The following is a 17,675-nucleotide window of genomic DNA, read 5'->3' on the forward strand; positions in this document are numbered from 1 at the left end:
TTAGCATAATGTTGCTACGGAAGTAGAAAGCAGCGCTGTCAAAACTGCAGCACGCAGTCGTACCCTCTCCTGTCAGTCTCTGTGAGAGGTGAAGGTACTATCGCAGTGAGATCCTCCAGCCTGTTTGCTGTCACTATGGCGCGTGTTGAGACATCATCCAATAGGCCCTATCACCTGATTATCTTCGGAGCCTCTGGGTTCACGGGACAGTTTGTGGTGGAGGAGGTGGCCCGGACTGTGTCCGAGGGTCCGAAAGGGAACCTGAAGTGGGCCGTGGCAGGCCGGAGCAAGCAGAAGCTGGAAAAAGTTCTGGAGCAGGCCGCCGGAGTCCTCAGTATGTATCGAAACAATTCCATTAGTTGTGCATGTTGAAGCAGATTGTGTCTAGAACTGACAGTTCTGCAACAGGGATAGCGTCTCAATTATTCTGTTATGTCATATGCAAGGATGTTGTATTTGGTGAGACTGCGCCTTTTATCTGATATTTCAAAAATACTTTGTATTTCTAAAGCAAAGGGTAATTGCTTAACTCCGGATGAGTAATCTATCTAAGCTGGGCTTGCTGATAGTGATACGTTTAACATGAGGTACAAAGTACAAGCGAGGTTGCGACAAAAAGGGAACCTTTTTATTTACACAATTTGTATTATTAAGGATCGCAATTGAGTCATTCAAGTAATTGATTGATTGATCTATTTTCAGCCTAAAAATGGCAACAAAGCACATCTCAGTTACCCTATTAGAGTCCATTTTGATGTCTTCACGTGGCTTTCTGTTTAACCAGCAGTCCTAATATTCAGTTTACAAGTACACAGAACAAAGAAAAACAGGAAATTCTCCCTTTTTGAAAAGCTGTATCCAGCAAACATTTTGCCTTTTGCTTAATAAATAACTTAAATAATTGATTAATTTTTAAAATAGCTAGCTTAGCTATTCGCTTTCTGTTGATTAACTAATCGATTAATTGGTGAGCAATTTCAACTCTTACAAAAACAGAAATATAACTTGCCTCATTGCGATTAATATGTGGAATCTGTAACAAATATTTACGGAATATATTTAGTATGCCAGTAGTTTTCCAGTTTGATCATCTGTATCCATGCAACACTCTAAACATGGAAAATTAAGTCTATCACTAGATCAAGACCGGGGAGCTATTCTGCTGTCATGATAGGAATGTGAGTTTCCAGAGGATTAGATAGTTATTCTGTTGTCTCCTCAGGGAGTGCACAACAGCTGATGGAACAAACCTGCTCACTGTACAATCCCCTTCCATGACGGCACACACACAGCCTGACAAGCCTTTCAGTTAACACTGAAAACTGCAGTTTGTCTGTTTAATCCAAAATTTGCCTTTTTCTTCCAAAGGTCCCAAAGAGTTACAGTGGCACATTTTAAAACAGCTTATATGGTTTTAGCAAGTCCTTTCTTTTTTCTTTTTTGGGCCACTTATGTTTGGCAAATACAGTACAATTGAAAAGTTACAGGTTTGAAATCCTTAAATGACACATTTCATCGAACACTGACACTTATTCCTCCTTTATTTTTTATTTTACTAATTTTCACACCTGGGAATCATGAATATTTGTATTTATGAGGGCTATGATAGAAACTGAGAATTGTATAGCAAACATTTGGTTCTAAATATGCTATAGCAGTTAAGAGCCTATCCTTACAAAGTGTGTGCGTGTGTTTGCAGGTAAGCCAGAGCTCAGGTCAGAGGTGGACATTATCGTGGCAGATGTCGAGGAACCAGACTCCCTGGCAGCCATGTGCAAACAGGCTGTAATTGTTCTCAACTGTGTGGGGCCTGTAAGTAGACGCCTGGGATTGTTCTTTAACACACAGAACCTGCTCCGTCACATGACACAAACTATTTTTTTCTCACATCATCTCACAACATTGGCATGTTAGCATCTCCCATCTCTTCAACATAGCTCTGTTTCGCTCTCTGTTTCTCTTTCTCTCTCACTTTCTCTCTCACTTTCTCTCACACACACACACACACACACACACACACACACACACACACACACACACACACACACAGACAGAGCGCGCAGCCTTCATTTACACAATGAGGGCTACTGACTTACAGGACACAATAAGTCGTATTGTATTAAAGTCGGAATGAAAAGTGGGTTTCCAGAACAGCTTTGCGTCCTGTGCATCATTCAGGGTCTTGTTCTTCCACTGCAGTAACCACCACTGTTTCACACAGCAGCACTTTGCCAGCTTGGTTAAAACTGAGGCACAAAGTTTAAATCAAACCGTACGGTCATGTTTTTATGTTGACAATACAAAGCCATGTGTGTAATAAATGTGATGAATCTATTACCTGGATGAAAAAGACCACACTGTAAACCACATGTCTTGCTTAATAGTCTAAGGAACAGCAACAAGGATTGTTGAATAGTCGGCTTCACACTTAGCTGACTTTTTTTGTCCGGTTGTAACGATAAGCTAGAGGACCTTGAGGTGTCCAGTGTCCACTGTGATATGAAAGGCAAGAAACTGGTTTTGACCGTTTTATGACGTGGTTACCCAAGACATTGTAGATAAAAGCTGAGATTGAGAAACGTTTCTTTAAGTTCTTGCTATGTTGGTGTCACTGCATGCTATACAAAATGCTTCTCTGATATCAGATATGTGCTGCATAAACATGTAATCAATTAAGTCAACATAGGCTGATCAACTTTTGCAGGTTTTCTTCATCAGAAATAAGTGGCTTCCTCTGTGTATGTGAGGAGACAACATGAATGAACCATAGTTAATCAACCATCAACCAAAGTAGGAGAGAAAGGAGGAAAAAGTGGAACAGTGTGTGTGTGTGTGTGTGTGTGTGTGTGTGTGTGTGTGTGTGTGTGTGTGTGTGTGTGTGTGTGTGTGTGTGTGTGTGTGTGTGTGTGTGTGTGTGCGTGCGTGCGTGCGTGCGTGTGCGCGTGTGCAGTACAGGTTCTATGGCGAGCCAGTGGTCAAAGCCTGTGTGGAGAATGGAGCCCACCATATTGACATCAGTGGAGAGCCTCAGGTATGCTCATAGTGCTGTGTGCACAACATTAATCATTACATACTGTAAGATCGTTATAGGTAGGGAAGACAACTATCTATTTTAGTAATCAAGTATTCTACTGTGTATTCCATTAATTTTATTGAATGAAATACATGTTTTCTTTATTTTTAATGACAAATGATGAACATACAAAGAAGAAAATAAGACACATCTCTCAAACTGAACAACTGATTGGTTTTCTTACAAAAATTGTTATTGTTAAAATTGCATACAATAATATTAGCTGTCAAAACTAAACCCATTTATTGCCATATTACATTGTGGGTTTTGAATGGAACATTTGAATGCAAACAAATAAATTAAAAGATAATTTCAAATTATTTTATAAAAAGGTTCACCTCTTATGGGTTACTCCTAACTAAAACTATAACTTTAAATACTCAAACACATATATTTAAAAACATATAGTGTAGAATAAATGCATTTGAGTTACTGACCTTTACACTATTAATTTTGCCAAATTATTTTGACTTAAATCAAATTGCTAAATAAGAATTTAAAATCTTCTGTCTCTCCCTGCATGTTGGAAGTGGACCCTACATGGATCTAATCCTGCAGATGTCTGAACATTCAGCTTATGTGTTTGAATTAATGGGAGACATGCTACATTTCATGCTGTAGCCTCTTACAGAAAATAATCTCTCACTTTTCCGCATGACAGCCGTTTTCCCTCGCTGACAGATGCCGGTCTTTGTAATGCAGCGTGTGTCAGTCTCAGCTCCTTAAGGTTCTCTGAGAGCTACACAAAATACCCCACCACCCTCATCACACAAAGGGACAAACTTCACCATAACTTCATGCTCGTCACAACCAGTTGAATTTAATACATTATAGACAATTACTTTTACATTGCTTTTCCACAATCGTGTGTGTTTTTGTCTGTATTCAGTTTCTGGAGGGCATGCAGTTGAACTACAGCAGCCAGGCAGCTGAGAAAGGTGTGTACATCATAGGCAGCTGTGGATTCGACTCCATACCTGCGGACATGGGAGTCCTCTACACCAGGGACCAGTTCAAGGGTACGTCTATACTGATATGCTCATAAACACACATTAACTATGAACCCCCCCCCCCATCTGAGACGGATATGCAGCGGTCCACTCACTCTCTTTCTGCTGCTAATAATGATTCATTCATTGTCATATTATTCTCTGCTAAACATGGTGTGTGTATATGTGTTGACAGGAACACTGACTGCAGTGGAGAGCTTCCTGACTGTCGGCTCAGGCGAGGAGGTATGTAACTACATTACCCACAAGTCCATGCAATGAACCAGCTGTTGTTCCTTGATGACCCACTTTCCTCCTTATCTTCCTCATTTCTGTACAGTCTTATATTTATGTGGCATTTAATTTTTTTTCTCCTAATCTCAAATGTGACTTGTTTTGTCTTTGCTTATGTTCTCCTCCTTTTTGCTCTCCTTTTCCCCCACATTTTCTCCCCTTTTGTATATGTTTGTCTCTCCGTCTTCCTCTATCAGGGCGGATGTATCCATGATGGCACATGGCAGTCAGCTATCTACGGCTTTTCCGACAGCCAGAAGCTCCAGAGTCTCAGGAGGAAGTTTAATCACAAACCTCTTCCTACTGTTGGCTCTAAGCTTAAACGCAGGTACGTAGACCTTTTCTTAATAGCACCTCCACAGCCAGTTTGTCAAAGTTGGTAAATCAATATTCTGTAGTACATAGTATGTTTACATTCAAACATAAATGTAGGCTAATCTACACATTTAAAAAAAAAAAAAAAACTTTTGGAGCCAGTATGTCATTACTGGAGACCTTTGTTGTATTTTAATCAGTCATGAAAGGATAGGTTCATAATCTTTCTTAAAACAGCAGCAGTGCGGAAACACTGTCCAGAGAAACACAAAGGGGACATTTTATACTGGAAAGACTGTAACTTGGGAAGATTCCCTCTTGATTTGGTAACACAGACTGTTTAGATAACCTTTGGAGCAACGAGGATTGATGGGGCAATACAGATATATCAATATTTGAGTGTTTATAAAAAATACATTAGCAATATATCAGCCAATATTCTGTTCAAAATATATGTATAGGATAAAGAAATATCTTCTATTGGACTTCTTAAAGAGTCCAAGACATGCATGGAGTAGGAAACTTTTCATTTGGAAAAACAATGTTGCCAGTGCTCTCTGGTGGACAAACCATAAAGCCTCACTGTTTTTAAATGGCCTCAAACATATCTTTAGTATTTTGGTTGCAATTTGTCGTTACTTATCAGCCGACATGTACACTGATGTGTCATATATGTAATGAGTTAGTAACGGCCAATAATATTGATGGATAATCCTCTTACCACATTTGTACCAGTGTCTGGTATGGAGTTAAATCCCACCATCCTTCAGTACACGCAAGAGCATGCTCTGAAGTTGGACTACATTTTCATGCTGCTGAAAGTATTGTGTTTTCTCAGAGTGTATTTCTTTGTGTGTGTATTTGTAGAGGAAATTTGTTCTTCAGTAATGAGATCCAGCAGTATACGGTGCCGTTCATGGGCTCTGATCCCTCCGTTGTGAAGAGAACTCAGCGCTTTCTGGTGGAGGAACATCAGGAAAAGCCGGTCAGTTGTTTTGGGGTTTTTTTGTTGTTTTTTTTACACAATATTCCTCTAATGATTCACTTGTAAAACGATAATGATAATTCTTAATAGCGTTCTTGTAGAGAAACATCATGGAGACCCTACTGTGTTTAATTTAAGTTTAAGTTTCACAGATGTGACCAATTAGGATTTTAGGTTTTTGGGCAAAACTGTTTTAAAACCAGGTCTGTGCTAATCAGGATTTTCCAACCATATTTATGTGGAAAAGTTGGGATTAGTGGCAAACATCCTGTTATCTCGGTCCATTTTTTAATTTTATTTGTATAGACTGTATGAGTTTGGACAAGATGTTTTGATCAGAGATGACTAATGCAAAGAAAATCCTCCCCACATGTTCTTCTCAATATTCTTAGTTTTTACTTTGGACCGAGTCATTGCGTGTGCAGGGACACTACCTCAACAGTCTTGTTTTCAGGATAAGATGGCATCAAAATGGAAACGGTGTGTTTGTTACTGCCTCTGCTTTGTTTGTCGAGCATTAAATACAACTTTTATTTACTTCAGGTTCAGTATGGAGCGTATGCAGGAATTGGAGGTATTGGCAACATCGTCAAGCTGATGTTTGCTGGCATGATGTTCTGGATCTTAGTCAAGTTCAGTTTTGGACGCAATCTACTCATCAAGGTAAACCAACATGGCATGTACTGACTTTAACTGATTACTCTACTATTGAAACTAAAAAGTCAGAGTACACATACTGTGTGCTGGTTACATGCTTATGTCTGTCTGTCGTTCGTACTCTCCTTCTCAGCACCCAGAGTTCTTCTCCTTTGGACTCTTCTCCAAGGCCGGACCAACTAGAAAGCAGGTAAAGTGCTGACCAGAAAATAAGGTTTATACTATTAATGAATGCTCTTCAGTTCATACATAGGCCAACAAATCCATTTAGTTTGGATGGTAACATATGCTGAAAAGAAGATGCTCTGTATTGTGAGATGTGTGTGTCCATGTTTGTATTAGATGGAGGCGTCATCCTTCCAGTTTGCTTTCTATGGAGAGGGCTACACAGAGGAACAGGACCCCTCCCAGGGGAAACCTAACGGCAAGATCCGCACACTGGTGCAGGGACCAGGTAACTGGAAATCTTAGTAGGTTTTGTACTTGATGTGACAAAGAGATACTTGGGTTTCCCTCCTAAAACGGTTTGGCTTGAAATATTTTAAACCCTCCACTGATGCAGGAATAAAATTGTGAAAACATAGCAGTAATATGAACATCAACCATGTTAGTTGTTTCTATTCAGGCTGGTTATTATGCAAATCAGACCAGGTACCCAGTCTGGCTTGTTCAACACCATCCTTGTTGTGTGTTGTGGTTATTCTATTGTCTTTTTCTTATTACTCAGAGTGTGGATATGTGGCCACGCCCATCGCCATGGTACAGGCTGCTCTAACAATCCTCAACGAACCCACAGCCTTGCCCAAAACGTAAGTTATGACATCTACTGCCTGACCTGGAAATGACTTGACACCCAAATACAGCACACAACATGAACTACTTAAGGAACAGTGTGTAGCATTGGGGGACATATTGGCAGAATTTGGAGCAGGTCCTCTGAACAGAGCCAGCTGTCATGTTTCTACAGTCAAACCAAACACTGACTCTGGATAGGGCCATCCTTGATACCTGGGTCAAACATTTAGATTATTTAAATTTCCCAGGTCCTGTGCACGTTTGGTCTTCCAGGTTTTTTGTTTGTTTTATGAGAATGAGGTTAGTCCATGTATACGGGCACCTGCCCTTAGTCCCACAGAGATTGGGTGCTTGAATCTACGATAAACCAGATGTCAATTTAATGTTTATGCAGTTTATTTGTCGAGGTTTTTTTGTCATTTATAATTTCATGTCAATTAATGTGCACAAGCCAGAGAAAGTAATTATTTCATATTTTACAGTCTAGTGTTTAAACATCCATTTAATTTTAAGAATGTCACTTTTTAAAGTTCATGACACTTGGGTATGAAACTCTTTTCTTTTTTTTCTTTTTTATGCTTCATTTCCAGGGGAGGAGTTTATACTCCAGGAGCTGCTTTTGCAAAAACCACACTGACGGACCGCCTCAACAAACACGGCATCCAATTTTCTGTCATCTAAAGGTTGTCCTCTCCCTGATGTCATACTCCAGGTTTTCTCAGCACTTACTAATATGCATAATAACAACTGGAAAGTTTCCAACTGTTGAGGAGAGCTATTTCATCACGAGCACCTTGATTAGAGATGGGAGTGCATTTTCAGATGAAGTTCTAACATTATTTTTGGTGGTACTTTCTGCATTTATCTTTTTCATTTGGTCAGAAACTTGCCAGTCTCCATTTGGCTTGAATGTACTATTAACCCTCTGCTTGTAAGACAAATGGCACAGCGGCAGCAGCATTTTCTAGCCAAGGACAGTAAAAGAACTGTTTTGTGTAAATGGGTTTAACATGGCCGTCCACGAACATAAATGCTAATGAAAGGAGGATTTTGTCCAGGTTCACTTTATGTAGTTAATCATATTTGTACCTTTCATCCTACCAAAGATTGGTTTGTAACATGTGCAGACAAAAAAATAAATGAAGATCTAACAGTGTATTCATAAAATGATACTGTATCCACATCATCTGGATAAAAATAGACTCTGTTGCCACACCTTCATGTTGTAGTCTATATGGCATATAACGCCCCGTTATTAAATAGCAACAGTATAGCCGGCTGATAGCTTCATAGTATAAAATGTAAAGATCCTGGACATTATAACCCATGGCAAGATTGAGGATTAGTAAAGTAGGTTGAATCAGTATTAAGTGTCAGCTGTAACTACTCAAGAAAGTTCAACTTCTAGAATCGTTTTAAGTGTTGTCCTTTTGATATACAGTAGCTTCATATACACAAGTACACTAACCAGGTAGCTGTATGTGTCAGAATAGACACTTGCTGTTTGTGTGTGTGTGTGTGTGTGTGTGTGTGTGCGCACGTACGTACATGCTTGTCTTTCCTGGCCTGTTAGCTAAAAATTCTGCTAGCTTTGTTTTTGATAGTTAATATTTGGACTATCACAAAATCATTCTGCTTTCTTTGATCTTTTTTTTTTTTGTTTTTTGTAGCTGAATGTTGCAACAATTCACCTATCCAGTTGTTTGCTTTTGAGCCTTGTCAGAAAATGCATCCAGTTGTTTGAGCACAAAACTGCATGAGTTACTCCATGAGACTGACAGATCCCCTCTGCTGTTTTGTTCACAAGTGTGTGGAAAGTTTAAGTTTTGGTTTTGTTTTTTATCTGAAGAAGCTCGTCGCTCCTGTGGACTGGAATTGTTTCATCCACAAAGTGATGATGTTGCTTGTTTTTCATGTTCGAGCATTATATGCACGTGACAAGAAATGTTTGGGGGGGGGGTTTTGGTGTGCTTTGCTTTGAATGGGCCTCATAAATAAAACCAACTCTGCTCAGAGAAAGTTGTCTTTCATGTTCAAAAGCTTTCCAGAACTTTTGTGTTTTACATTTAATTCAATAATGTGTTGGGGTGCTGCTATAGCCTCGGGGTTGAGGCATGAGCTGTGAACCATGCCGGCCCTGGTTCAAGTCCGACCTTTCCCCATGTCTCATTTCCTTTCATTGTTCTACTGTTATCTCTATAATAAAAGGCATAAACATGCCAGAGCACGCCGGCCAGAAGATTAGTCAGAAATACCTTTTAATTTATTGTTGATGTACAGTGAAACAATTCCTTTGACCATTTCTGTGTTGGATTTAAGAGCTCTGACTTTGTATTTGTTGATGGAAATGCAGTTGAAAAACAAGACTCAGTCCATGTAACTGGAGATGTTCTTTACTGGGGTGCATATGGTGCGTTTATGTGAAAGCAGGACAAACACCAACATGGGTGTTACCGGTGATAATTTACCTTCATAATGGGGTAAGTGAAATCCCTCGTCACTGTATCGTCATGATGGGATGAAAAGCTGTGTTCCTGACTTAATTTCATGGACTTTTAGATCGTTTTGTTGAGTAAATAAATGTTAGTCAAAGCATAATTTCATCTAATCTCATCCATCCTCTATCCAGATAATGACAACGGTGAAATCCTCTTTTGCTGCCAATACCGCCACCTCTTCTATGAGTGTCATTATAAGATATTGGTTCATAATGCTCTACAAACTTATCTTAACCTAAAAGAGCTGACCTGCAGTGTTAGTTTCCATGGTGTCAGCTGCTATAACCATTTCACAGTTGTACACAGTCAAAGTATCCAAAAGTAGTTTATTTCCTGTAAATACATCAGCTGACATGTCGGAAGTAGAATCTAAATAAAACTTCAAATATTCATAAAAAGTTATTCCCTGTACAAAACAAATTTGTTCATGACTTAAAAAAAAAAAAGGGGGAGGGGGAATTGTTTTTTCCCACTTTTTCTTGGCAGAGTCCTTTTATTAAACTAATTTGTATCGTTGGTTTTAACTCATACTTTATGCTCCACATGCACTTTTATACAGTATGTAAACAGTGCTGGCCTGATAAGCAGTTCTATATGTATATCAAAATAACTGTACTATGTTTGCCGTTTGAACCACCTTCGATTCCACATAGTTTGTTGTTCACATGGTGTCTTGGTTCAGCAGCTGATGAGAGTAAATGACATCTTCATAGTGGTATTTCTCTGCTATCGCCATGATGGAGTCATTGCACCTGATTCTACTCAAAATCTGCAACACTTCAACCACAGAAGATCTACAGGAGACAGGAGGACACAACAGTGGCGTGTTATAGCTGTATGAAGGAAAGTCATTAAATCAGCATGAAGTAATTAAGATAACCACTAAATAAATTCGATCAATTTTCTTTTGTCACTGAAGATGTCATGAGTCACCTTTTATGTCCAACTGCTGTTGCATCATCTTGTAACCACAAACATGCAGGCTTTTTGAGTAAAGTAAGTAAGTATCAAAAGAAGGATTATGAATTTTAGTAGTTGCTAAGCTGTTCAAAGCTAAACTTAACAACATGATACATTAAGAAATAAGTCTTTTTTCCCATTTCACTGTGATAAAGTTGAACTTACAGCAATTTCTAAAATATTTTTCTTTCTAATGGAAAAATGTGTTTTTATTACTTGGTGTTTGGATCTTCAGGAGACAGCTGTTTGCAGATGGTATGAACTTCCTGAACAAGATGGTTTCTGAAATTCTGGAGCTGAGGCAAACATTCATTCTCTCCTTTGAACCAAGAGAGCGGCAAACTATCGCCGATCTGTAGAGAGAGAGCGAAGTAGGGGAGGTTAAGCAACGAACCAACCGGACCATGATCAAGCGTTGAGACAAGTGCACAGACTCCAAAAATTCACTCTTTAAAAAAAAATTTGTATCACCTTTGTGCATGCGTGTACCGCATTGGTGTACAGTGTCTGACTGCACACGGTGATCATCAAGTATCGGTTCAGCAGTTTGTCCAACATCAGTTCCTTCAAAGCAGACTCAGGAAGCAGCAAATCCCATTTTCCCATGTTACCTAGCAGCTAATATAAACACAAAACAGTGATTAACAAACAGCAGCCTGGAAAAATGTAAGTCCCCACTTGGAGAGACTGAAACAATATAAAGCACACAAGTCTGTAAGAGAGCAGTACTTTGATGGCCGTCCAGAACTGTTGATCCCTGAAGCGACACTGAGGAGACGACCTGTCTTCTAGGAACCTGAGTAGAAAAACAAGCCGCATATATAACAGATTGAAAATACCACAGAACGTCAAAGTAATTTGAGTTAAAGGTTATTGATCAACCATTTTATCTAATGATTAAGTAGAAACATGTGTTGCATTTGAGTCTTTACTGTATAATGGAAAAAGGGACTTCGTTGTAAACAAGGAAAACACGTGTAAGAACATGGGCTAGTGGATAGAGAAATGTCCACGACAAGGATGACACATCCTGCTTTCTCATTCAAATAATCACTTAATGTAGAAACTGAAAGAGGCAAAGAGAGATACTGACTTTTTGGGGTACAGAGGGATGAAGACATCTTCATCTACGCAGCTCCTCAGTCGACTGATCACAGCCTCTTTGAATGCCTGCATGGGACATAAATACACATCGTTAACACAAACATGTTCATATAATGTGTATTTGACATGCACAATTTTGTACGTTTTTCATATTGCGTCTTAATTGTTAGATATAAAGGTTTCTAAAATCACTCTAGAGCGTGGGAATTATTGCTCAAGTGTAACTGAGGCTGATGCTGCGGAGCACTGTTAATCAGCATGAGTGACTTTTACGTCCTTAATTACAAACCAGTTTGTCGTCTCTTTTCCATCTGACACCACATCTCCGTTCTCCATACGCCTGCTCACCAAAAGATTAAAAATAGCAAAGCAGGATGATTTCTGTGTTGACAAAGTGTCAGTGTTTACTTCACCTTGACCGGTTTACTTTGCTCTCCTTCAAAGATGGAATAGTCCTCTTTCAGTCTGAGACAAACATCCGATAGACAGACTGACTGATGGCAGGACATGGGATCCCACACCAGCTCCACATAGGCTAAGCAAAGACAGAGCAAGAAAAAGAAGAAGTGATGTTTCTGTCGTTTGACACATCTATGATGTCAAACAAACTGATGAGGAGGTCAAGGATAAAGTGTTGAGGGATTGTTCAAATATGATAAATCCTTTCAATCTTTAAATTGTGGAGAAGCACCGAGCTATAAATCAAACAGCCTTTCACCATTTCTATGTGCGTTTTGTCTTGCATTTGAACATATGACACTTATAGCAATAAGGCTAATTTTATGAGTGGTGGATAAGTACAAGTGTGTGAAAAAAATAGGGAAAAGTCACATAACATACGTGAGTGAGTTACCTGTTATTTTTGGTAGGACAGTCTTTTCTATGACATTAGACAGTGTCTGTCTGTCTGTGTGCTCCAGCTCCTCGTGGCCATGACCATGACAGAAGGTCTCAACAGCTGTGAACCACGGGAGGTTTTCAAAGTCCCCAACACCATTCTGGAACATACAAATAACATAAGTCGTTAGTTGTGTTATGGCATCTGTGTGTATGTACGAGCTAGTCTCTGTGTACGTGTCCTCGATGTACCTTTAGTGGGTTCCAGGCCAGTAAGTGATTTCTGATGATGGGGTTCAACAACTTGGGCAGACAGAGAGAGATGTAGGCACTGTGGTAAGAGTCAGAGTAAGATCCTCTCCATTCTTCAAATCGGGACAGAATCTTCTTGACGTCGCAGAAATCGTTCTGGACGTCAGAAAACACTGCCTCGGATCTCAACAAGATATCAGCTGGAGAGGGAATGAAGGCGGGTCAGACTAACGCAAACAAGCGACCACTTTAATTCAGCCTGGACTTCTGCTTTCTTCTACTTAGGATTCTCTGCAATTTATAATATAAAAAGTGAACGAAAGAGAAAGAGAAAAGATAAAGTAGCAGTATGTAGAGTACTGAACTATATTGCAGCTGGGCAGAATTTTAGTGTATCGTTTGCACTTTATAGTGCAGCTGTTTAAATAAAACCCGGGTCTATAGGTTGAAGCTTTTAGTTGAACACCTCACCTATTGTCTTCTGCAGCTGCTCCTCCTCCTCAGCTGAGGGCTGTGTGTCTTCAGGTATATCAGCATCTTGTTCAGCTTCAACACTAGAGGCTACCTCGCTGCAACATGTCAGACAAATATCGTACAAATCTGTGTTCATTTCAAAAATTAAAACTATTGTCGTTAAACTTTATTTAAAGACGAGTCGGTCGTGAGAATCAGTCCTGACAACTGTGCTACTGTCATGCATAAAGTTAGCGGTTTGCAGGTTGGCTCTCATAAAGGCTGGGAGGCTCTTAATCATTCAGCCTGTGTCTTTCATCAGATAATGATAATATAAAATCTAATGTGACAGAAGTTATTTGTTTTGGCTAGACTAGATGAAATATAGTCCTATATAATCTGGTGACTAAAGGGACATTTAATAAGACTACATAAAAAAAAACAAGAGAAAAAACATTTTGACTAAAAGTTGATTAAAATGTAATGACTTTTTGTTAACTAAAACTAGACCAGAAGCATGAAGGATAAAAATGACTAAAATGTGACTAAAACTAATAAGCATTTTTGTGTGAAGATAAAACAAAGACTGAATCTAAAAAAAACACGGATAAAAATATCTGTGCAATGGTTGTAATGCAAAAGGAAACAAACCATGACATGAACATTTCTTATCTTGAAAGATATTGTTATTACACTCACCCTTGAGTTTCTGTTCTATTGGTGGAGTTGCCGCTCTGCTCATCTGTGTTATCTAAAAAAAAATTGGATAAAAAAAACCCCAGTTGATTTCAATCTTCCTTCCGGAGTCTATTCTGAGACTTATACAGAGACAGTTACAGATACATAAATGCACATCTAGGTACTCACAGCTGAGGTCAGCCTGCTCCTTGATCCTCTGTCGTCTCTGTGCCAACAGCTCATCCATCTGCTCAGACAACAGAGAGTGCAACTCCAGTTCCAGTGAGTTGATCTCAATAACCTGTCGACAATCAACATATTATCCCCAGTCAGCATATTATCGTCATCTGTCTTCAGAAGGGAGGTATTTCTGCAGCTTCCAGTTGATCCAACTGTTCAATACAATTCCATGATAGTTAACACCGGACAATAACTGAACAGATGTACTCATTTCTGACCTTCTCCCGTAGACATTCCACCAGGTTGTGGACATAGAGGGTCATGTCCCTGTAGAACCTCAGCTGTCTCTCTGAGGAACTTTCCTCCAGAGTCTCTGCGGAGGTTTTAGCGCTCTCAACATCGCTCTCCATCCTCCTCAGCTCTGCCTGCCGTGCTCTGTGCACCTCCTTCAGAGAGTCTAGCCTAGAAAGAAAGAAAGAAAACAACACATGTATTGTTTGGCAATGTGGAATCACTTTTTACCTTTTTATTGTTAAATATTACAATATCAGACCAAGAATGTTTTCTCTATAATGTCTAATTTATGATGTGGTGCGACATTAAGGCAAATAAATCTAGTGAAAACTTACTTTCCAGTGATCCTCTTCTTGACCATTGAGATACTGATGTGAGGAAGAGTTGGGATTTTGACTCCTGTCGATCTCTTCTTTTGTCGTCCTCTGACTCGTCGGCTGCTGCTGCTGCTGCTGTAGCTGTAGCTGCTGGATTCACTGCCAGATGGACTCTGAGGAGAAGAAAATAGGAGGATAAAGAATGTCAAAGTTGCAGTACTGAGGGGAGCAGGTACACTAACAGATGGCTTGAGTCTTCAGAAAGAGACTATTCTGCCATGGGAGAGCAGCCAATTTTACACTAAATGAGACAAGAGTTCAATACAGAAAGAGCGAGACGCAGACAAATGACACTAGAAAGAGAGAAAGAATAGAAAATGATCAAGAAAATTGGTAAAAAGAGTAAACGGGCTACTTAAATCTCTTCCTACCTGTCCTCCTGGCCGTCTTTTGACTCCCTTCTCAATTTGTGTCTCCTCCCAAAGTTCCTGCTCTTCTCCATCAGTTCCTGAGCGACTGCCATCACTTTCTCCTAGATTACAGACAAACATACTAAATAGTACACTTCACATCCCCAACAATTTGGTGCAAAACAAGCAATGCCTTTTCAGGCAGCCAGCCTATCATAATACCATTTTAGTTTAGTTACGTTGCTACTATAGTTTTCACAGTTGTACTAATTCACACGCTCGTAGACAAAAAAGTCGCGACAAAATGCCAATTCCATGTTAAGATAGATATCACCAATGTATTAATTCCTCCCGGCCTCTCATACCGAGTTTCTCGGCAATCCTCTCCCTAATGCTCTTCAGTCTTGGGGCAAACTCGATTCTTCTCTCATGATCATCTGGCTCCTCATCATCATCAGCAGCAACTCTTTCCTCCTCATCTTCCCTGCTGTAGTGATCCGGGGTGCTACCAGCGGAGCTGTGGCCATCTCTACCCAGGGAAATGAATTCTTTCTGGGCTCGAGTGGCGTGACGCTGCCGCCTGGCTGCCTTGATCTCTTCAGCATTAGGGATAACGACTGTAAAGACACATCGAGAGACAATTAAGTCCAGGTATACACAAGGATCTATGGCATGACAAACACAGATCCAACTGTTGACACACTCATATACACACACTAACACCAAACATACCAGATGCAGGTATACAGCAAGCAAGATACCACATACCAATTATCATAAGCAATAACAGCAGTCGTAAAAGAAAGTCGCCTTATTAACACTGCTTGAAATGATGACAAAAGATGTGCAATATATGTTTTTCTCACTAGCAGTAATATCAATGTGTACTGAAAATAAGAAAAGTAATCAGAGACACATTGCATTATACTCTCAGAACAAGGTCTGATAACACCGTATCAACCCAATGATAAAGCCAGGTTGTATGTTTGTCTACATGTCTACACTTGGAGGTGGGCCGAGGATGACTATGTCAGAGTGGAGGGAGTATTGTAAAATCAATGTACAGTAATAATTGTTACAAGAGATCAATAAACAGGCAGCAAGTAGCAACATTTCTTAGTGTGTTTAATACAACTACTAATGCAGATCCCCTTTTACCCAAGATCTGAGCGGAGCTGTTCACCGCTTTGAGTCTGTCAGAACAACACTTCTGTGGAGAACACCCACAAAAACACATACTTGGTTTAGTTGGTATAGTAGCAGAGCAGCTGGAATCTGAGGATGAGGCAGCTGAGAGAGAACTGAGATCACTGAGATCACTTTCATCATCAGAATCGTCGTCGTCATCATTACGGTGCGTGGCGTGATCTTGCCTGGAAGAAGCAGAAGCTGCGGCACCTCTACATGCTGGGGCTAGGAGAGAGGAGAGGGAGGCATGCAAGCGTGAATAAATGTAAAGTATGATTATCTTTGAAAACATTATCGCATTATTATCTAGATAAATACTGCATTAAGATGAAAATCCGAAATATTTCTTCAATGACTAAGATGTCGTGTGTAGGCTGACACTCATAAAACATTTTCAACGGGTAAAAGTTTTGTAGAGGCACTAGTATATATATCTGTACTCTAGACCAAATATTCCTCATCTAAGCTATAATGATAATGTACTGTATTTTTGAACGTAACATCTGTGTATGCAATGCGACATCTCTCTCAGTGACCTGCTACAGTGTCATGAGTGTGTCTAATGTGAACCGGTCAGACTCCTACCTGTGCTGGTGTTGGCAGCTGAAGCGTCCTTCCTCCTCACTTTGAACAGCACAGCCTTATCAGAGGACTTCTTCACTTTGAATGTTGTTTCCTCAGCTAAGACAGTAAAAACAAAATCAGAGATCCATGAGCACAAAACTGCTGCTGACAGCGTGATGAAGAGAACAGAATCGCATTGTTGGCATTACATGCTTTTGAGCGCTATTAATATGACACAAAACAATACATCATAAGGCAAACGTATTAATATGTATTTTGATTCTTACGTTGTTGTGACGTTAACGTTTGTTACTGGGGTCCATCTTTGAAAACATTGACATCAAGACGCCATATTCACACTTATTTACCTTCTTTATCGTCAGAGAAACTGAGGATGGAGTTCGTTTTCTTCTTAAACCCATCTTTGTCTTTATTCCTCTCTTGTCTTTCTTCTGTCACTTCCGACGTCTCCCCGTCTTCTCCGTCACTGCTGTCCGACTTGGGAGGCGTCGTTTCCCGCTTGGAGCTGCAACTAATGCCGCGGCCCTGGGCCGGTTTGGACGTCTTATTTACGGCAGCAGCAGCTTTCTCATGTTCCTCTTCATCTCCTCTGTTCTTCTGCTGCTCCTCCTCGTCGCTGGACTTCTCTTTCCTCTGTCGAAAGTTCCTCCTTGGTTTTTTGTTGAACATGTTTGTGCTACTACTGCTACATGGAGTCAGACCAACTAGGTTGCTGCTAGCGCTGAATCGTGTTACGTTACGTCAAAAACGGTTCGACAAAGTCGCAAAACGTAACGTAAAGCAGCCGCAATGCACTATAGGCTGTGTAGTC

The 17,675-nt window shown here is 40.0% G+C and overlaps 2 protein-coding genes across 2 annotated transcripts; one reads left to right on the forward strand and one right to left on the reverse strand.

Annotated features, from left to right (window-relative positions):
* Positions 1-24: 24 nt before the first annotated feature.
* LOC137887410 (saccharopine dehydrogenase-like oxidoreductase) lies at positions 25-7,880 on the forward strand. The gene is made up of 12 exons (XM_068730375.1): positions 25-334; positions 1,700-1,812; positions 2,951-3,031; positions 3,963-4,092; positions 4,259-4,308; positions 4,554-4,684; positions 5,539-5,656; positions 6,200-6,319; positions 6,447-6,503; positions 6,656-6,767; positions 7,041-7,122; positions 7,699-7,880. The coding sequence occupies exons 1-12, from the start codon at positions 136-138 to the stop codon at positions 7,787-7,789; spliced, it is 1,284 nt and encodes a 427-aa protein (XP_068586476.1). The 5' UTR covers positions 25-135; the 3' UTR covers positions 7,790-7,880.
* Positions 7,881-9,912: 2,032 nt separating this feature from the next.
* gcfc2 (GC-rich sequence DNA-binding factor 2) lies at positions 9,913-17,598 on the reverse strand. The gene is made up of 18 exons (XM_068730372.1): positions 17,212-17,598; positions 16,865-16,960; positions 16,331-16,504; positions 15,457-15,708; positions 15,113-15,213; positions 14,700-14,854; positions 14,349-14,532; positions 14,080-14,191; positions 13,912-13,963; positions 13,231-13,328; positions 12,760-12,959; positions 12,524-12,668; positions 12,084-12,205; positions 11,660-11,736; positions 11,296-11,362; positions 11,038-11,184; positions 10,783-10,919; positions 9,913-10,400 (listed from the first exon to the last, which is right to left on the reverse strand). The coding sequence occupies exons 1-18, from the start codon at positions 17,531-17,533 to the stop codon at positions 10,268-10,270; spliced, it is 2,574 nt and encodes an 857-aa protein (XP_068586473.1). The 5' UTR covers positions 17,534-17,598; the 3' UTR covers positions 9,913-10,267.
* Between the last annotated feature and the right edge of the window lie 77 nt (positions 17,599-17,675).

The sequence above is a fragment of the Cebidichthys violaceus genome, unplaced genomic scaffold (assembly GCF_023349555.1).
Source record: "Cebidichthys violaceus isolate CVI_PGR_0920_01 unplaced genomic scaffold, fCebVio1.0.p SCAF_5, whole genome shotgun sequence".
In the NCBI taxonomy this organism is placed as follows: domain Eukaryota; kingdom Metazoa; phylum Chordata; class Actinopteri; order Perciformes; family Stichaeidae; genus Cebidichthys; species Cebidichthys violaceus.